The sequence below is a fragment of the Maylandia zebra genome, linkage group LG4 (assembly GCF_041146795.1).
Source record: "Maylandia zebra isolate NMK-2024a linkage group LG4, Mzebra_GT3a, whole genome shotgun sequence".
NCBI lineage: Eukaryota > Metazoa > Chordata > Actinopteri > Cichliformes > Cichlidae > Maylandia > Maylandia zebra.
In genome coordinates, this window is record NC_135170.1 from 31189435 (window position 1) to 31211491 (window position 22057).

At 41.0% G+C, this 22057-nt stretch overlaps 1 protein-coding gene across 1 annotated transcript; it reads left to right on the forward strand.

Moving 5' to 3' along the window:
- Positions 1–3187: 3187 nt before the first annotated feature.
- Positions 3188–20685, forward strand: LOC101487558 (neurexophilin-1). The gene is made up of 2 exons (XM_004552417.5): positions 3188–3707; positions 16296–20685. The coding sequence occupies exons 1-2, from the start codon at positions 3651–3653 to the stop codon at positions 17067–17069; spliced, it is 831 nt and encodes a 276-aa protein (XP_004552474.3). The 5' UTR covers positions 3188–3650; the 3' UTR covers positions 17070–20685.
- Positions 20686–22057: the final 1372 nt, after the last annotated feature.

Below are 22057 nucleotides of genomic sequence, written 5' to 3' on the forward strand. Positions count from 1 at the left end.
AAAGTGTAACCTTTGGTAACAGCACCCCATAGTGGCAGCTGGTGTTGCTCATTCCTAAATCACAGCTGGGCCATTGTAATATGTGCATTTTATCAAGCACATCTGTATTAAATCAGAGAGAGGACAATTAACAAATATAAATATGTTAATGCAACCTGTGTAGTTTGGGTTTTATTTAAGCAGTTTCTGCCATACTAACATAAAGACCTAAATGTGAATGACATGAAAATTCAAGTCCCCAAACGTTATGATAGTGCTTTTTTTAAAAATCCATGTTTATTTTTTTATTTTTTTATTATTTATTTTGATGCCCACAATTCAAAAAGGTGTTTTCACAGTCATTTTGTGAACCTTCACAGAGAGCTCAGTTCTTTTTTCGGGACCCTAGTCTCTATAACATCTCTGCTAGAAATGTGAAATGTGTTAGAAATGTGGTCAGAAGACTCGGATAGTAATTCATGCATCCTTTGCTTTCTTAAAAATCTCTTATTCATCATTGGCACCTGGGAAAAACAGACACAGAGATGAGCAAAAACAACAAAGAGATCCAAAGAAGATGAGGACAGGGGTAGGAAGCCATATATGTTAGCACAGCCATGTCTCTCCATATTCATGATTTGCGTTTTGCCCAAATTACATTATTTTTGTTATTCATAAAACTTGCATTTAAAGTTTAATCATGGATGACAGCTCAGCTGTCAGCCTTGTTCAGAAATAGATATAAGTGACCTTCGAGGATAAATGTGAACAACCTACACAAAAACTGATCAAACTAAAAGTCTTAGTTTGATCTGTAATAGGAAGACACATTACGATCACCATGTCTCCATGTGTGAATGAACAGGACAGAGTGCTGGGCTGCTCTGACAGCTGATATCTGCTTCTGTCTTCTTGTTTAAAAAACAACAACAAAACAGACTTAGATCAGGTTTTGTGTAGGTGTTTCATATTTATCAGAACACATGGAATGTGAATATTTGCAATGCCTTTAAATTTTCTTTACATGTGTGGTTACATTCTCTTCTTTTCACCGGCATCAGTAGCAGTAGTATAACCTCAACTGTGTGGGAACCTCATGAACTAAGAAAATATGACTCCACTCATTAAAGAAAAAAACACAAAAGGAAAATGGGAAAAAAGGAAAAATGTTTAAATATGCATTCAGGTGAACTGACCCTTTAATGACCTCTCCTGCTTAATGAAGCTTTGTCTCCATTCTGAAGGTCCAGAACTGATGAAAGACACTAGAGGGCAGCCAATACTCATCTATAAACCTTTCAGCCTCGGTCTGGACTGTCTGTCGCCTGCAGCTCCACATTCAAGCTGAATTATACTGTGAAATAGGATTACGTGTCAAGCAATGCAATGATTGAGCACAATTGTTGGAGTTTGCCAGGAGAGAGGAATAAAAAGGAAAATACACAAACACAAATTCCTATTTGTCATGCTGATGTGAGTCATGTGTGAAACAACATTAAGATAAGTCGATCCTGGATGTCAAATGATGGGTATCTTAGCATCCACAATGCTTCTTCTTTTTTTTCATATGAGTAAAAAATAGCAGCAGCTCTCCCCAGAGAGTATACAGGTTGAGTTATGGCTCCATAATTATGTGCAGGAGTGAAAGTGTGCGTATAAATGAACGTGCTGCGTTTTAAAAAGGAGTTTTATTATGGTTGCTGTTTCTTCAGATTGTGGGCTGGGGAGCAGATCTCCCTTTATAGGTTATGTTTCCTCTCCCAAAGACCCCGCTCGTACCTAGGGTAACTGAAGAGGCTTGCTTGAATTATACAGAGGCACGTTTAGTGTTTGAAATAATCCAATAAAAAAGGGAGACAGATCAAGAAACCTCCTCAGTTGATGAGCTCATTCCCACCTTCCATCAGCATTTCCTGCATCATAATGAGCAGCAAATCTGTATATGTGCACACAGGCAGATGGCTGGACTAGAGCGGCTGTCTTAAAGAATTTATTTTTGCCCTAACTCTTTGAAGTTTCAGTCACACTAGATTGACAGGGCTTCCTCTCCTCCAGTGACCCCCCAGGTGTTACCTAGCTCCTTTAGGGGTCAGGTCCCACAGAATGCATCCAGTTGAGCCAATTAACCCCATGAAATGAGATCAATAAACCCACGACACCATATGCATTATTAGCAGGTAGTAAAATAACATTAACAAAGGGTTTAAATGGCTAAATCTGAGATAAAACAACACAGATATAAAAAGTTCTGACCTAGTGACAAAAAGATATAGAGCAGGTCTTCCTCTGGTGCTGCAGTGTGTGTAAAGATACAGGGAGGACAGCTCACGTAAAGCTCATCTATAAGTGCAATTAAGCAGAAATCGAGCCGCTGGGAGCCAGGGGACCTGTGTAGTGATATCACGCATTTCAGTCCATTAACCTGCTTCTAATGAACTGAGTGTTATTGGGGAAAACTCTTTATTAATCACACCGGACTGAGGTGACGGTCACTGGTTCATCGTGTACGTCAATACCCTTCAGCAGGGCTCCAGTTCGGTGTCCTTTGGGGAGGACAAACAATCTGACGATACCGTGTATGATGTGACAACGTGTGTGAGGATCAAATGCATTCTAGGAGATCCACAGCTCAGCATTAACCTCCTCAGTTACCATATGACAAGAGTTGTTTTTGTTGTGACAAGTGCAGTGTGAAAAAAGATCCAGTCTTTCCCAATCAATGATTTTCACCCACCCACAGTGATGATTATATTTAATGACAGGGTTGCTGGTGAGAAGTACCCACAGAGTTGTGGTGGATTAGTAATGCTGTAGGCTAAAAAACTCATGTCAGAAATACTCACAAGGGAATGGAAAACACTCAAGCCCTCACACAAGTGGGACAGATGCTTATTGTTGTGTAACTACTGGATATTTAGGTTTATTGTAACTTATTTAATTATATGTTGGATCAACTGAGTAAAGAGAAGGTAACTGAAAGAGGGAGATGCTAGAGAGGTGGGAAGAAAGTGAGATAAGGGAGGGGGTAAGAGAGGGAAACAGAGATTGGAGACTGGAGAAAGAGGGGGACAGGCACAAACACATGGGTAGGGGAAGGGAGTGAGGTAGAGGCAGAGTGTGTGTGAGAGAGAGAGAGAGAGAGAGAGAGAGAGAGAGAGAGAGAACTGTTAAAACGTCTGTTTGCTCTTGCCAGTCTCAGCATCGCTCAGTTTCTGCAGGAGGCTGCAGCTCCATCCCTCCAGGATCTCCACTGGCACCAGTGACCAGATATGATCTACCCACCACCCTGTGTACCCGTTTAACTCTGAGCCGGAATCGCTTCATTTTTGCATGGATGATAACAGCCTTCCGCATGTTCATGGATTTCTCACACCATATGTAATCTGACTCAAACACTGGATTGGTGAGAAAAAAAGAAAAGACAGTAGAGTATCACTCCAAGTGGTTTCCTACGTTTTTTAGGTCTGTGGAAACAGCACTTTAGTCAGGCATGGGCATGGGACCGTGCGCCAGCCGAATGGGACCGGGTGCAGTAGGAAGAGCATCTTCCTGAAGGAGGAAAAGCCCGTCTTCGGGAGTTTGTTCTTCTTACCATTAACAATTTATATTCTTTTTTTTTCTTTTTCTTTTTTTCCTGCCGGGGCAGGGGACTGTGGGTTTTACGCGCCGGAATGATGCGTCCCAACCGAGGCTTCATCCTGCTCCTCCTCAACGGAACCGCTTGTTTGGTAAGAAAAGAGTGGGAGTGTGCAAAAAGATAAAAGAAAAAAGTCACGCCGGGGTCTTTATGCGTCTTTCTCCGAATTACCTCAAAATACCTTCTGCGTCAGAATATACCGTAGAGTAGGCTACAAACTTCCAAACTCCGTGATATACGCTAATTAAAGGGGAAATGTTTGCGCAGACGTGCGTGGATAGCAACTGACAGCTTAGATTAATTTGATGGAAATGATAAATTACGAGACGTGCAGGTCATTTGTGCTTCTTACAAAGATGCAGAGATAATCCTCGACTGCTGCACGACAGCACTGTGTTGACCGCAAACCAAATTCTGCTGATGTCTGGTTTGTTTTTGTTTTTTGTATCACTAGTAATTGTTAAGACAATAACATTCACTCTGACCCCGCTCGTCTCGGGTACGCCGGGCGCAGTGTCACTATTCTCGGGGGACACTCGTGCTGGCAGCGTGCGGAGCGCACCGTGCCATCGGTGTTTGTCACATATCTGTTTTACTCTGTGCGTCTTTGGAGCCGCTTCAGTCCTCAGCTCTGTAACACTGTCAACAAACACTACATGGCCATTAAAAAGTTACAGTGTTACAAATTTATGATTTACTCTATCAATTGAACTCCAAAATATCAAACGCAAAACTGTGAATCAACTGAGGAAAAGTTTATTTAACCTTCCGTGAAAACCAGGCGTTAAAAAAATGCATTATACACAAGATATAAGCCACATTTCAGCACTCTTTAAATTATGGCTTTGATTTGATATAAGCTGTAGCACCTTTACACTACAGGGCCATGCCCCAGGGTTCTTGTGTGTGAAATGGTACAGCAGAATCAGCAAGACAAAAAGCTTGAATACTTTTTCATGTGAAAGATCCACAGAAAGATAAAAGCGCTGGTTTGTTTTTGTAGTCTTTGCTGTGAGAGCTCTTACCTTATTGAACGATGTGATTAAAGACTGAATTTATACAGTAGGTGAGGAGAAATTTATGAGATCTAATTCAGCAAATTAATGCTAAATTGATTCATACACAACACTCCTGCCAATGGATATGTAAACACTGAAGTTTCTGTAGCTTAAATAATACTTCCAGCATTGCATAACCTTACAATTTAATTTGGATCACCCACTCCTCTTTCATGTGCGCTTCTAGATTTATTAAAAAGCAGCCTTTAATGAGAAGTCAGCTCTTAAATCGCATGAGAAAACTTGAAAACATCCTTCTGTTCGGAAACCCCTAGGCTAAGTGGAGCTCAGTCATCTCAGGGCCCAGGGAATGAGCCAGATCCAAAAAAAAAACATAAAAACATGAGTGACTGAAATACTGAAGTGAGGTTGAGTGGCTGTTCAACCCGTCTGTGACGGCATTCCTTCAAGGATGACCTTGTGGTTTTCATATTAAGGTATTATTCAGATACTCAGAATAAAGTGATAGCTCTTTTGAGGATCTGAGGTCTAACAGACATTGGTTTTAAGTGACTTAACAGACTCAGTGATATTCTTGGCTGAGACGGAGCTCTTTCAACGGATTCTTCTGTTCTCTGTGAAATATGAGACCACACGCTGTCTTAAAATATGGGGGACGAGTGCCTTTTCAGCTGTTGTATAACTAGATACAAGAGTGGGGATAATAGGCTTAACACTCACTTGTTGTTTTGGTTCTGGAAGCGTTTTGTGAGCTGCAGGGCCGCAGCCTATTGTAACCCAGAAGGTCTGTGGCTAAATGATAATGACATTAATTAGAGCATTTTTTTCTCCCTCTCGCCAGACCATGTATCTATGAAAAACGTACACGGCCTCCCTCAGCAGGGAATCTTGGGTAATTCATTAGCCCTGTGACATTGATAAATTATGGAGCAATTAATAAATTAAGTAACTTTTTATTAAGTAATGGAGCAGTGATTAATAATTAAATGAGCCTGCTATGCATTAAAAATTTGATTTGGATGATTTCTGTTGTAATAGCGCTGCAATTTTCAGAGAGGGTTCAGTCTCAAGGGATCTTTTGCAAATGGCTACTAATACAGACGACTATTAACACAAGGTGCCACTCTGGTTGTTGTTTATGTGATGAATGATGTGTTTCAAATGTTAATTATCCCCTGAATTTGAATGAAGGGTTATGAATAATAAAAGCCATCTCAGTTGTATAATTGACTGCTTGAGAAATTATGTTTATTTTTGGCAGCAGTTGGAGTTATTTTTCATCAGTGAAGCTCAGCAATCTGACTGCATTTGTTTCACTAAACTAAATCGCTAGAGTGAATTTTCTCAAGATAGTCTATTGAATACTTGTGAGTGAGTCAGCTCTAATGTGAAAATGTTTAGTTTTGGAAGGGCAAATAGACAGGTAAGAATGTAAGAATGAAAGAAAGGAGCTGGAATGAACCAAGATATTGGTGCTAAAAAAGGAGTCAGCTAAACATCTGCCTCAGAGGTTTATACCCCTAATTGACAGTCATCACAGATTCTGTGTGATTTTCACAGAATTACACATGTTAATCCACTTGTAATTACAAACGCAGCCGTGTGGATGAACCAGGGTTGATGGGATGAAATCTCAGACCAGCCAGTGAAACCTGGGAGGAGTGAGGTCAACGAGATGTGCAGCTCTCTCTTTCAACAATCTTAAGAACTATCAATAAAGGCATGAAGTGTCCTCGAAAAGGGCATTGAACTCTGCAGAATTTCTTCTCTGCAATTGTTTGAAGAACCTTGTGCTTTTAAATGCATTACTCGCATTCAACATGGCACATGTGTGTTATTTTAGACTTGAAAATGCAAACCTAACTATAATTTTACTGACAAGGAGAATTTCGTCTCTACAGTTCAGTAAATGGAGATATTCAAAATGAGCTTTTTGTTAAGTAATTTTGTGCTGTAACCTTCATGTATTAAAAATCTCTGGGGGAACGTAGGCTTGACTATTTGTGAATCACAGATGCTCTTTCTCACCAGATTTTTCTGGAAAGGGTAGCCCCAGGTAGCCTTTCTGTGGCCGTGAGAGACAGAACCGCTTTATGCTCACACTGATTGCTTTCTGCACAGATGAAGACACTGGCCATCATGCTTGATAACTGAATTTCACTTCTGTAGCTGAGCACCGAATGTCACTTTTTACAAATTGAATTTCTGTGGAGACATTCACACATATTTCAAGGTCTACATGCCACACCGTTCCCTCTGCGTGTAAGTAATTTAAAAAAAAAAAAAAAGAAAAGAAAAGAAAATGTGACACTTTGAAGAATTCACACTGGGAAATTGGGAAGTAGTGCTGTTCTGTTTTCTCTTTCTTAACTTTTACTCACACCCTCCATTTGACTTTGCCATCAGCAAGGAAACACTCACTCAAGACGGTGCATCAATTAATAACAAATTGTGCTGTTACATTTAAAGCTGGAGAGCCAAAATCACTTCTGTGACAAAGACAAGATTTTACATCACAGAAGCATAACAGCACAAAAACTGAGACAACAAAAGACATTAAATCCAGGCAGCATTTGCTGTGTCTGAAACAGCAGAAGACAGCATGGTGTGACAAACGCACTCTGTGCAAACCTGAAGATTTGTGCGTGTAGTTAAAGAGCAGAGGCTGCCTGACGCTAATTCTAACCACATCAGACTCCTCTCTCCATTCTGGCCTGTCACAAACTCTTAGATTCATGTTTCTTAGATACCTGTCCTCCTAGCAGGGTCACTGACCTTGTCCACCCAGATACATACCACCTCATCTTGCGAAACAAATAGAAGAAAACTCAGTCCGATGCTGCATACATTGCATGTAGTCACAAACGTGCACAGCCGCACCAGACCGAGCTCAGTTTTTTTCAGCCTTCCCGCTCTCGTCCTCTTTGCCATCGGTGTTGCAATCGGCACGTCAGAGCTTATAAACTTTCACTCTGCGCCTCACATCCCACGCAGATGCTGGAAACACAAAAACTCATTCATAATTGTCAAATTTCTATCATAAGGGAAGGTCGGCTCTGTATCCATGCAAGCCGAGCAGTCTACTGTGCTGAGTGTATGTGCCGTATAGTTATGAATGTCATAACTGGGTGACGTGAAGAGGAAAATGATCATCTCATTGTATCTTTATCATCAGCAGGAGAAAATGCGCATCATGTTTTATCCATCAACGTAGAGGAAAATGACAATTCAGGTCATACCCTTCAAGCAAGCAGTAATTAAATAACCAGAAAAGTTTACTCAAATATCTAAACTTCAGTATCAATAGGAGTCTTTTTTATTCAGGAAACTAAAAATCTAATGGACTTGTAGATAATAGTGTTTTTAGGCTTAACCACTTCCACATAATTCTTAATTCTGGGGTAATGATAGGAAGATAAGTTAAACAATATCCCCTTGTTACTGATGAAAACAACATTTCGAGTTTATTGTTATTACAGCATCAATCAGCTTCAGCGTTTATTTACATGAGCTTCTGGATCTAGCACTATTTGTATTTTTTCCAGATCAGTTTGTAAAAAATATGCAGAGTACTTTATCTTTGCTAAGATTAGTGTCTTTTTATTAATAATGCATTTAGAAAAGTAATTGGTTTTCTCAGATAATTTAGGCATCCTTGAATATGGCTTAAATTTGATGTCTTTGCTTTTTGATTCTTATTCTCTTCTCGTCACTTTACCTGTGTGGCTCTGGCACTATTTTCCTCTTTGTTTCATTCGAACAAATTAAACAGCTAGGAGCAGTCGCAGAACATATAAACAACATATGACGCAGCAGCGGATGAGCAGTGCTGGACAATCTTTGTAGCCTATTGCCTGCAGGGTAAAACGGCTTGAGTTATGAACATGCACAGCATGTAGGACCCCAGAGGTGCACCTCCTCCACCACCCCCGACCACCCAGTGAGCCCCTCCCACAGGCTCCAGGCAGCCCCATAGCAGAGACCCAGACAGACAGAGAGAAAGCACACACCCTGACACACTGACAGCCCTTCATATTGAAGCGCCAAGCTGTCCTCAGACAGAATACGTTGTCTCCTCAAAACCAGCACAATTTACTGTGGCATTGCTTTCTAGGAGACTGCAGGGAAGACAGAGCAGACCCTGAAAGAATATCTGTAGGTTTGTCTACTGGTTCAGATAGTGAAGTGTGGATTACAGTGCACAGCTTAAAGAAAAATGACTCGTTGCCTCGGGTATAATGAGTGGGTGTAACTCCCCGGGGAGCCAGATAAAGATGCGCATGACTTTAGCACAAAGGAATAACTAAGGATGGGAAAATCCATAACCGACATTTTAATTTCACAGAGCTTCTGCCTGAGCTAACAATAGTCAAAGTTGTTTGAATGTTTTCTGAAAATACAAACCGTTATAGGAAGTATCAATATAAAGTAAAGCTTTCATTGTTTTAAAATCTGTAGGCATCTCAACAATAGTGGAAAAGGCAATATGGGACCAGGGGATTTGGGTTTATTTGAAAGGGGAACACTAGGCTGTCAGTGTAGTTTAACACTGAAGAAAACCAAAGCTTTCATGCTGACCTCATCATGGTGTTGCTTGAGCTGCCAGACCAGACTGAAACCAGTGTGCAGAAGCCCATTAATATTCTCATTTCTCTCAAAATCTGTAAACAGTCTGTTCTGCATGACTGACCATCTAGTATGCAGTTTACCAGCGTGCCGACCAGTGACGGTACAGTGATTTTCGGGGTCAGAGTGGTGCACATCTCCAGACAAGGCCTGCTGAGAGTCTATACATGGGGTTTCCAATTATAGGAAATGCACAGCCACGGGAATGCAGGAATAAATGGATAATGGGAATGTTTATGCAAAGCACATTGATTTCTGATTTTTTATTACATTGCTACATGAAACACCAATTTGAGGAGTTACACAGATCACACAAGCCATCTCAAAAGTGACACCTAAATGTCTATTAACTGCTTAAGCTAAGGTAACTTAATTAATCTATCCATTTTTTCAATAAAAGAAACCAAAATTGATTTTTAGAGAGTTTTATCATGGTCAAATTATTTATAGTTTACATTTACCATTTTATAGTTGCAGGACACTACATTAATGTTAACAACTGTCATTTGAGCAAGATATTATGTAAGAATGGTTTTTAAAAAAATGATGGTTAAATGTTCAAATATGCAAATCATATTGAAGTAATGCACATACTTTTCCAAAACAGACATTTAAACATTGAACAAAGCCAGGTTCCCAATTCTTCTTGGCACATTAGAGTCAAAGGGTTTCATAGAGGTGCCTTTGGCAATTTCCTTTCATCACTTCATAAATGTAAAAATGCTCTCAGTTATCACCATGGTTGTAGGAGTAAAATATACCATGAAGCAGGCTCTTAATGATAAAAAAAATGAACAAAACAAGAAAATTATCCTCATAGATAGATAGAATAAAGCTCTATCTACAGGGCTACTTTACCTATAGCATCTCTCCTTTAGAAACTGAATCGTGTTTCTGTTCCTCTGGTGACATTTCCAGATTGTGTCCAGTCCAGCTGAGATGGACTGCAGAGTGTCAAATGTCTTACAAGCAAGCACTTGCGATCACGTTTCCCCTTCCTGCTTACATTTGGTTTAATCAGTTTAAACACTGAAAAGTCTAAATTCAGCTAGAAGACTGCTGAGACGGCTGGAACTTCAGACATCTAAGTGCCTGACCTGTTTGTCATATGTAAATGAGGTTTACATACTCACTTTAGCAGCTTTATGTGTATGCCACTCGTAATGCCAGACAGAACCTCAAAGCAGTCGGCTAGGCATGCGCATTTACCATGCTAATGTGAACACATCTAGCCCACGTATAAATTAAATGACAGTGACCCAACATATTCTCAGTTCAACCACAGCTGTCCGCTAATGAGAGAATCCCAAGATTCAGTACCTTTTTAGAGCTACTATAAGTGTAAAAGGAGCCCATTCACACAGTTACACACTTTCTCAGCTGGGAGTTGCACAGCTAAACCATTGTCTGATTTGGCCACTCAGCACCTCTCCACTGAAGCAATTTAACAGCCTCCCTCGGGAGCATATTAATGGTGGTTGTGCAGGAATGACAAAATTATTTTCATTTATATGGGTTCAAAAATTAACAGAAACTCTGTCGCACTGTATCAGACAACAGCCCTTAATAAAAAAGGGCATTTAACTGAGGGTTTTATGCCTCCATGAGACAATCCTGCAGTCCTCCCAGCCTTTACCAGACAGGTATGACTACTGTAGCAGTGGCTTTAATCAGCTGAGTCTCCCAGCCCTTGCTTTGGTCCCCACTCTGTGGGGAATAACTGGGGAGAAACCATCCCCTGCTGCCACTTTCCATCCTCCCTCGCACTGCCAACTTGTCGATATCTTATAATGTAAAAATTTGATAGCCAATTCAGAGTCTAGCTTCAGTCTGAGCATACAAATTGAGCCCAAGTCCTCTGGGACCGCACAAGTGAACATGTCCAAAATGGGCTGGAAAAAAGAAGGGTGGAGGATGCAGAAAGACAGAGTATGTTAGAAAAAAATAGTTTCGAATAAAAACTATTCAGTGTATTGAGTTTGTTCACGTACCTCAGATCTTAGTTCCAGTGACCCCAGAGAAGCTGGAGTAAATTATTATTCATTAAGAGTCAAATGGCTTGTTTCTTGTGAAATTACCTTTCTCTCGCTCACCTCTTCTTGGATCTACACTAGCTAGAAGAATAATTAGTTATAAGGGCACAGCCATTTTCAGACTTTAATCATGTAACAGAGAAATCTCCTGCAGTGAGCATATTACATCTGGAGATGGGGAAAGGAGGCGCGGGTGGGGCGTGGGTAAGGTGGTAGTGTGGATGAAGCATTGACTAACACTTAAGAAATCTGAGCTGCCTCGGTCTTTAATTAAAAATTGATGTCATATTAGAGATGAATATTTCAACTCAACAGCCAGAGGAAAGTGGAGTGCTTATTGAACTTGTCAGCTCTGCAGGAGAAGCACATGCTTAAGCCCCATCGGGTGGCCCCCACTGAAGGATTCAATCAATAAGTTTACTCTTTTCCAGCTCATGCATTCATATAACACGCAAAGATACATATGTAAGCTGTATGTCAAAAAACTGACACACTACATTCAGCTCAGGTGTCCCAACAAAAGCTTCACATAAACCCTATGATAAACACTACCATGGCAATGCCATTTTAGCTAATAAGGCAATCCATTGCAATATTATCGTTCATTTTGACTGTTTGTTTCCCACTGATTGCATTTTTATTACATTTTGGTCCCTCCATTATAAAACATCTAATTCTTGAGCTGCAGAATGCGCCACTGTGTTCATGAGATCTGATGCTCAGCAGCAAGTGTACAGTCAATGGGATTTGAAGTGGTTTTAATGGGAACAAGTACATGCTGTGACCGAAAACAAAGCCTGAAGATCAGTGAGAGAAAAACGCACTGAAAACGCAACAAATTCTCATCTCAAAACGTAACATACGACGCCATATGACAAATTGTCGGTATGTTACGCAGTCGGAAACATGAGGAATGAAGCTACACATGTACATTCATTTTAGTTTCTCATCATTAATCGCTTTGGAAAACACTATCTAATATGATTAGGGATAAGATTATGATTAGGATTAAGGTTAGGCCTGGAATACACGGCTGGAACTTGTGTTACCGCCGGGAGTGTCATTCTATTGGATTCCATTCGCAATACGGTGCGTATCATGTCGACATGGAAGATTACCTTTCACGTTCCCATGGGATGTCTCGGGACGTGACAAATCGTCGGTATGTTACATGGGAATGAGAACGGTCTCGAAAACCAAGACAGTCTGCTGAAAGACAATAAGACGGGCGTAGTTAATGTAGTTTTGTTGCTACAACTCCTTTTTACAACAGTAGTTGATTTAATTATTTGATTATTTGTTTTGAAAAAAATATCAGCAAAGCTACAAAACAGAAGAAAATGCCAAATCCTCATTGAGAAGGAAAAAAATCTGAAGTTGATTACCTAATCTGTTCGCAATAGAGATGTGAAATCCACGTATCTCTTCATCTGTGAAGTATATTTTGCAGGATATCTCCAACAGTCACAAGTTACGTCAGACTACTGTGTAGACTACTTCTTAGAAACAGTGGTCTATCACCAGTCCCTTACTTCTGTGAGTTATGGTGGAGATTTTACTTAAGTCACCCCATGATCTCTGCGCTATATTATGGCAACAGAGTGTTTCTGTCACCAGGGGAAAGGGGTTAAAATGGTGTACCTGTCACAGTAACAGGCTGATTATTGCCTGTGGAGCAGCCAGGCTTCTGAGGATCGCTCCCCTACCATACGTCCTGCTGCTAGAGAGGCTTGGGGCCTGTGCTCACTGAGGCTGAATGACTCACAATTACCACAGCGACAGAGCCCGCAGCCACCTCCCATCCTCTCCAGCCGTTTCACTGACTCACTTAGTGCACATGACAAATGACAAAATCACCCCGAACCTCCACCCCCTCACTAAGACCCGACTGCCCATCGCCCACACTTTGCATACAGTATTAAAGCTGGGATACATCTTGCCAAGCTTCATGAAACAAAACAAACTTACTCTGAGAGAAACTTCTGATTTTTCAAAGCAACATTACACTATGTTACAATATATGGCTGGTTTATGTTGTATATTTTAGGATGACCTAGTGAACAATAAGACTTTGGTATAGTGGCTACAGCCCTGGAACAAGTGCACGTTTTCTAACTCTTTAAAACACTTCTTAAAATTTTATGAAACTGATCATTAAAAAAGGCAAGGTTCTCACAGTACATCATCATCTGTTAGATTAGATTATAAATCTGAAAGCAAGTGGCTTATTTAAATACCCAAAGCAGATGGCATTTAGTGCTGGATTGTTAACAAAACAATGTTTTTGTTTCCCAAATATAAAAACATTCCCCTAAATTGAAGGAAAACGAAACTAATTTCAGTTATTCTACAATATCTTAAATCACAAGCTTCCTGTACTTTCATAGTTAAATGCAAAGGGGATAAGAATTGTAGCACTGCAATGTCATGTGCTACCATATAATGTGTGACTTCATTTACCTTTAAGATACATCATTCAACAGTGAAACCACAAACAGTAGTATCCATTTACCGCCAAAAACACAACTCCAGTTAAAGGCATTGTGTTTGGACTGGTGCTCAGAGTGTGTTCTGTTACTCTAGTAATCATTGTCGCTCTAACTCAGGTTTTCTTCAGGGCCAAATTAAGCTTATTCTTCCATTTGCCTTTGACAATGATGCTGTACACTGGATCTGACACTTCCAGCAGTGCCAGACATTTAAATCTTCTGTTTAACAATAGCACAGCGTTTACTTCATCTCTACTCCTGCAGCCCAGCCTCTCTGACTCCCTAATGAAGACTGTGCAAAAGAGGGAAGGAGGAGGGATACTTTGCTTAATGTGTAAGCTACAACAAAGCATGTTGCAATATGTTTCTGCTCAGATACGAGCACTGGCACCATCTGAGAATTGCTGGCAAAGTGATGAGGATCTTAAAACAAATGGACAGTTTCATAGAAACTGTAGGACACCGCAGGGGCTCTTGAGTGCTATCTGGGGAGGCAGGCAGATTGCTACCCTCTGTGCCCAGCAGCCATGGGCTCACTGAAGAAGAGAAATCAAACACAAACTAGTCCTTCAATAGGAGCCATGGGTAATGGTATGTCATCAAAGTCATCCTGTCTAGCCTCAACTTTCTGGTCTAAAAAGAAAAAATGAGAGAAAAAGAAAAAAAAACATAGATATGTTTGAAAAGATTTAAATCAATAAGTCTAAGCGCTTTTGAATTTTGGTTCATTATTAATGAGTTTGGGATTCTCAAAGAAGCTATCTGTTTCAAGAGGAAGGAGTCTTTGTCAGGACTGTTATCGGCCCCCGTGGGGAGACTGAAGGATCTAAGCGGCAGTGTAGCGTAGCAGCAGACAGGTAACTAGAGCAGAGGGCATCTGGCCTGTAACAGCCCCATGGGAATAAAACCAGATTAAGGGAAAAATGGTGTCCTCTCATCTGAGTCCACACACCAGACCACAACCACATCAGTGGGAATCCTTTCAAGACAGTTGAAATGCGATACACGTTGTTATGAAAGGAAATACATGTTTTTAGAGAGACAGAAGAATCAATATCACTGACTAACTGCAGAGCAAGTGAACAAATCTGAGTGAGCTTGAAAAACCTGCATAAAATGGAATAAAAATGAGTCAGACTTAATAATCCTGACTAAGCCTGTATAAGGAAGCCCTGGCAGTCAAGACAGTAGATGGATCAGAGCACAGACAGAGATCCATGCATTATGCATCATTGTAAAATCTCTCTGGGTAGAACGCACTCACACACACGCATGCACACACATACACAAACTTACCCCAGCGCTCGCATTTGCATCACTTATTGTTTGCATTTACCACAACTCAAAATTCACAGACGATGTGAGTGTGTGTTCCTTACTGTCAGATCCAAAGGACACAACAATTCTGGATACCTCCATGGCACATTAGACAGAAGCTACCTGTTAATAGATCATTACCATTGAATAATTACCCATTACTTTGCAAGCACATTCACACACTCATCACAAAGCTACTGCTGAGCACAGCAGCACTATGTTATCTCCCTCCTTCCTCTTCCCCTCCCTTCAGTTGATGTTAACATCTGACAGCTTTGTGTGTCTGCCGATACAGATTTTTTTCTTTAATTAAAACACTGGAAGTCTTAATTGGACATTACACTTTATTCTCAGGCCCTCCCGTTTGCCCACCTCCCCACCCTCAAACACTTTGATCCTCCAACCAAATGTTTCGAGGCCATAACAGCTTCCCCATGCACTCATACCAGAGTGCTTAAAAAGCAAAAAGCTCACTTTAAAAAAAGAAACATAGCTTAGTCTCTACTTTCCACTGACATTTTTCCTTTAGGATTTTAATACAAGGCAGAAAAAAATCTTTCCAGGTGGATTATCTTGCAATTCAGTTCTGGCGAAAATGAATGAATTAATTCTCAACTTGGAAAAAATACTTTATAACAGTTAGTATGAAGGCAAATACTTGTGCAAAAACTCCACTGATTGTTGTAAGAAACAACTTCAGGACACATTTCCTGATTGCAGCTCTTCATTGTTTCAAATCCTTTGCAGAAAAATATCCACTTTCACATATATTGATTAAACTCTACAAGAACACAGGAGTCACAAATGCCACGTGAATTCATTTATGATGTGGATTTTGTGTTTGAATCTGTTCTTTGATCCCTCTGGCCTCCCAAGTAGCTGATGGAGCCTAGTGAACTTAGGGAATTACACTGCCTCTGTGAGAACGTGACATAAGGGAGTATTTCTTTCTCAGCGAAGGTAAACAAAAGATTTTAATAATAGCACTACGTGTAAAGTTATATAAATATATATAAATAAAACATTGATAGAATGTCAGTTAAAATCTCTCGAGGTATGAACAGTAAATTAAGTATTGATCAAACTGTTAATTTGGTTTCTGTCTACATTTTTTTCTACCTTGCTAATAATTGCTTCTACCTTTTTTTTTTCTCTGTTTACCTTCTCTGATCCCCTCCTCCACAATACTCTCCAGGTGGCACTGAGTCAAGAAGATGACTCCTCAAACTCCAAGAGCTCCTCAGATGACTCCTCCCAGACAGTGGGCCTCCTGGGCGGGCAGGCTTCGCTCTCACCCCTGAGCCGCTGGATGCTACACAGTAAAAGCAGAGCTGCTAACGCCACCTCTCTGGAGCTGCCCTACCACTCTCCAGTCCCTTTCTCAAAGCAGGAGTTTTCAAAACAGGAGTTCTGGGAGATGTTGGGCAGTGATCTGCTCAAACCCGACGCCTCGAACCCCAGGGTCAAACGCCGACCAATTGTTAAAACCGGCAAGTTCAAGAAGATGTTTGGCTGGGGAGACTTCTATTCCAATATCAAGACAGTAAGGCTTAACCTGCTAATCACCGGCAAGATTGTGGATCACGGTAACGGCACATTCAGCGTCTACTTTCGACACAACTCCACAGGCCAGGGCAACATCTCAGTCAGCCTGGTACCACCTGTCAAGGCAGTAGAGTTTGACCTGGAGCGCCAGAGTGTGGTCTACCCCAAGGACTCCAAGATCTTCAACTGCCGCGTAGACTATGAGAAGGTGGATCGCCAAAAACGCACCTCGTTGTGCAACTATGACCCATCCAAGACCTGTTTCCAGGAGCAGATCCAGAGCCACGTGTCCTGGATTTGCTCCAAGCCTTTCAAGGTCATCTGTATCTATATTTCCTTCTACAGTACGGACTACCGCCTGGTGCAGAAGGTCTGCCCGGACTACAACTACCATAACGAGATGCCCTACCTGCCTTCGGGCTAGAGGACCTGTAGGCGGGGAGGAGAGGCAGGAGGAGAGAGGAAAAGGGGGATGAGTGGGAGTGACTGCAACTCGTGAGGAGGAAACCAAGGCTGTGAATGTCATAGCGGCAGCGAGACACTTTAAAAAAAACCTCTCTGTAGCCTGACTGTTGTAAGATGTATAAACATATATGCAAAACATAAAGTACAGTATGCAGATAATGAGGCATTCGGAATGCTTAACTGCAGTATTCATTAACTGGACTGGTAGGGAAAAATCAAATACCGCCAACTTGCACATTCTTACCTCAGACCAGTTTCTATATGCCAACTTCTCGCCAGCTATTTCTCTCTTCCATTAAGTCATTTGTTAATGTTGTCTTAATGTCCTTTTAAACACCCTTTACAAAATTCTTCTTTTTCAAAGTCACAACGCAGTATTGTATCTTTGATATGATCCACTGGAGAGCTGAAGCAAAATCCAACTTTATAAATATGGTTAAGTTCCACACTGACTGAAACATACCACAGGGAACATAAATCATTTTTTTCTCATAAAGAGAAGATGAATGTAAAGTGTAACCAACCATAGGACCATTCAGGTTACACTCTCAGTCTTTTTAAAGGGCATATATTTAATGTGAGGGAACGTCCACCCCCAGAACAATGTTTAAAGTCCCATCTGCATTCTCTGATGCAGCCACCCTACCGTATCACTGATGTGTAGTCTTTACCTGCAAAATCTAATCATAATATATCCTTCAGTTACATTACCCCAGTTCAATAAAAGAGAAATAGGAGGTGGAGAGAGGAAAAATAATAAAATTTACAAAAAAAAAAGAAAAAAAAAAAGAAATTGCTCATTAAAGATTCAGGACTGGGGCTTAAGACAAGTTCAGTGTGAGGAAAATAACTAGATTCTGCATAGTGATAAAATTGGCCCTTCACTCTTAAGAGAGAAGGTAGGGGAGTGAAAGACGGGGAGATTCGGTGTGCTCTTTTAATTAAAGTGGAGAAGGAGAAGTAGAGTATGCAGCGCCTTCTATTGTCCCCTCTGTATGAAAAAGATTACATTTTGTTGCCGTCAGGATTCCTGATTTCACGCCTTGATAACTTTGACTGTGTGAGGGAGATTGCTCTCTCACGACAAATACTGTGTTCACTAAAGTCAGCCCGTTATCTTGAATAAATGAAAATATTATCATAATAATTACATGTAATTTAATCTCCTTTAGAACTAATTATGGTTTCAATGAGAGGGCAAAATGTATTCCTGAAAATCAAGTCAGCGGGTAGGAGGATAAGAGGACGTTCAAAGGGATTGCTGTGTTTTTGTATGGCGGCAGCAGCCAAAGCTCAGCCCAGAATTAACTGCTCTCATTAAGATAAATGGCCACTGGCTGGCCCATCTCATGTTACTCTCACAAACAATATCAGTGGAGAGCAGCCACAATGGAGCTATGAATTAAATAGGGTGACATGTTGTGTGCTGAGAGGTTACCACTGTCCTGTTTATGAGGACACAATGCCTTCTTGGTTCATTAACGATGAACAGTCACAAGACAGGTGTGAAGAGTCATTAAACAGTGATATAAGATAACCAGTTTGATGCTAATGTACTGTGACATCAGTGATGTAGCCAGATCTGTGCACACACACGTGTGACTGCAACTGCACAGCAATCTCGCAAGTGGACCCAAGCAGCAGTAAAGTCACCATGAAGCCGTCCTCCTGTGGGGGGTAGCATAAGGCCAGACATAAATGCATCGCTCTGGCTGCGCTTTATGAGCTTGGAGAGCAAGAGTAGGAGGTTAAAAAAAAAAATTCGTCAGCTAAAGATAGTAACAACGAGCTGTACATCTGCACGTCAGAGCTGGATTTTTAGTTTAGAGTGGGGTGATTCTTCTCTATATGCAACACACAACCTGTGGCCCGGAGCAAATGTCAGCTGTGCACAAGCATGTCTGCAGGTGACAGATAGCTACACCACCCGCAGCCATTATAAATGGTGTTCATCTGTCTGAGTCAAACCTCTGTCTCCTTCTGCATGTTATTGTTTTATCTAAGCACATATTTCATAAATGCTTGGATGCCCTGCTTGTTGACAGCACACTTATCTGTCTGCTGTGCCTCTTATTCCATACGTTTCACAATCAACAATCACTGAAGGGATTTCCCTAAAGAGGCTCAATCAATCAGAGTTCCAACTATGTGAAAGCAAGCAGAGGCAGATTTTGATTCAGCCACATCACAGTTACAGTCTGAGCATCTTCTTCTTCTTTTTTTTGGAAAGCATTCACAGAATCCCAGTGGAACATTCAAAACAGGTTTGACAACAACTCAAACTATAGACCTGATACTTGTCTGAAAGTATACTTGTTGTCTTAAAGTCCTTTTCCTTGACTGGAGGAAGTTTCACCAGTTTAAAGTACATCCAGCAGCATGAAAGAACCACTGCCTTCTGCTCTGTTCATCCATTTCCTCACCCACCAGCTCTCTCTGCCCCTCTCCTCTCCAGACACCCGCATGTTACTCAGCCATGTGCCCCGCCGTCTTCATGCTGTTGTCTACTCCCCACGTGTGACCTGGCTGACTGGCTTCAGCCTCTGTACCCTCCCTTATCCTGAAGTTGAACCCTGCTGCGGGTAGTTCCTCACTACTGCCCTGCCTGCCCTCCAGCACACTGTGCTGAGCTGAGCTGGCTAATCTCTGCGAGCTTAGTGTCGAGCCAAGTGAACATCGGCAGCGAGAACTCCTGTCTCCCCTCTATCTGTTTCTCTCTATAGTTATATCCCATCAAACAAATGCGTGCGCACACACAGTCTTAAGATGTGCTGGTTTAAGTATTTTCTTCTCTGCTGTTCAAAGCAGAGTTCTTACATAAACCCCTGGAATGTGAGGACGTGAAATCTCTTCGAGAGCACGCCATTGTAGTGCCCATCACAGATACGGCCCAGTAACCTTGATATTCCTCTCCTCGTGTCCCGCAGGGCATCTGGAGAGAAGTTGGATACTCATATATGAAGGAATCAAACTGGTCAACATGAGCCCTCAACACTGTACCATTATAGAAAATATCAAGGACACATGTTGGGCTACCCACTAAGAAGAAGCTCCTCACTCTGCTCCTTACCGATCCTCTGACATCTACAGCAATACCCTCACAGAGACTCCACCCTCTCCGCCTCTCCGGGGCGAGATAAAGAAAGGCTGCTTGGCAAAGCTGAAGAGAAAGTCATGTCGCTATGGGATGGTGTTGTTGGTGGCAGCAGCCTTATTGTTGACCCACCTGGTGCCAACAGATGTGGATTTTTTGGCCTTAGAGACTGCAAGACAACACTGATCCACACGACAAACATTAGTAACAAATTCAGACTGTCAAAAAAATAAATATACATATAAATAAATGGATAAATAACTAAATAAATATATATATATACATATATATATATATAAAGAATAAGAGTCCTCAGATCTGAATAAAGTTGTATTTAAATGTGGGTCATGAAGTGAAGGTTGTCTGTTTTACCTTTTTGTTGCTCATGGTTTTGTCATGTGGATGATATACTGTATGGATGAAATGATGGAATTTAATGTGGTTTTCAACATTTTAAAAATCAATAAAGTACACAGAAGTACTTGAGCCAATTCAGTTGTAGAGAAACAGGCTCCGGCATTAATATCTGGTTGTACTCTGTGTGTAGGAAGAGTGTGTCAACAATGCTGAAGTCTCTATTTTCTTGTATTTGCATACCCATACTGTGTGCCAAAGGCAAAGAAAAGATGTGACAAAGAATTTTGCCAAGGGCTCTTGCAGATTTATATGCAGAGAGAGAAAGAGGAAGAGGAAAAGAGAGTAAGGAGGAAAATGGGGTTGAGAGAGACCAAGGAAATATTTCAACTGGAGTGATGCATGAACATAACTTCATCCCCTAATTAGCCTCCTCTTTCGTTTTCCCCCTTCTCGTCTCTTTCGCTCTCAATTTCTTTGTTGTGCGTCTTCGCACTGCTCTTTCATTTTAAAATACAACTGACGTTACATTCATTCTACTTCTTAATTAAATCCCAGAGAACTGTTAATGAGGAGACAGGCTCAAATATTCGGCTCACAACATCCCTTTAAACACAATCGATTAAGGCATGGCTAGCGGCAAAGCCAGGCCCTCCACCCCATTCCCTCCTCACCTCTATGTTCCCATGAAAGAGCTGTGTGCCTCAGGATAACCTTGCCAGAAAGAATGAAAGGGAAGCAAATAAGTAAATGTGGATAGAAAAGAATAGCAACCTTATTTTAGAAGAAAGCAGCAATTGAGGTTAATTTTAAAACTTTGAGCAGAATACCGGGCCAAACAAGCACATGGACACATATGCGGCAGGATGTGCACGGACATATACGGGATGGAAAATTCAGGCAACAGTCACTGATAATACATATCAAAATTTTAGAACAAGTACAGATATTTTAGTTGTCTAAAGAGAAAAAAACATCAAGAGTATTGCTTCTCAAAGAGGAAAGGGCATTTGAGCATGAGTAATGAGAAACTGGACGATAGTCAATTGAGAAAATAACTAGTCGCGGCACAGGGAGGTGGGAGAAGGCGTGCAAAGCTTAAAATGATAAATAGACATCCAGAAAATAACCTTGAGTTATGAAAACGTGTGTCTGGGGGGAAAGAAAAAACCCAGACAAAATATGAAACAAGAGACCAGGAATGAAGACAACGGGGAACGGCACACTTTGTTTTGAATAACAAGACTATCAGGTCTGCAATTTTATCCTGTGGAGTAACAATTATGAGTCATTTTACTTCATGACCGGTTACATCACAAAGTGTAGTATAAGTGTAATAATATCCACTCTGCTAGTGGATATTGCAATTTACGACATCATCCCTTACTAACAGTGTTGACAGAGCCGAAGCTCAGGCAGGACGCGCTCATTTCTTCACACTTTGAAATTATCAACAGGGATTAGATTAGTACACACGCATGCTGATACACAAAACCAGA

Excerpts from the sequence above, each read along its gene's own strand:
- LOC101487558 (XM_004552417.5), top strand. The coding sequence starts at position 3,651 with ATGATGCGTCCCAACCGAGGCTTCATCCTGCTCCTCCTCAACGGAACC. Across the intron at positions 3,708-16,295 it reads TCAACGGAACCGCTTGTTTG|GTGGCACTGAGTCAAGAAGA; the intron begins GTAAGAAAAGAG and ends AATACTCTCCAG.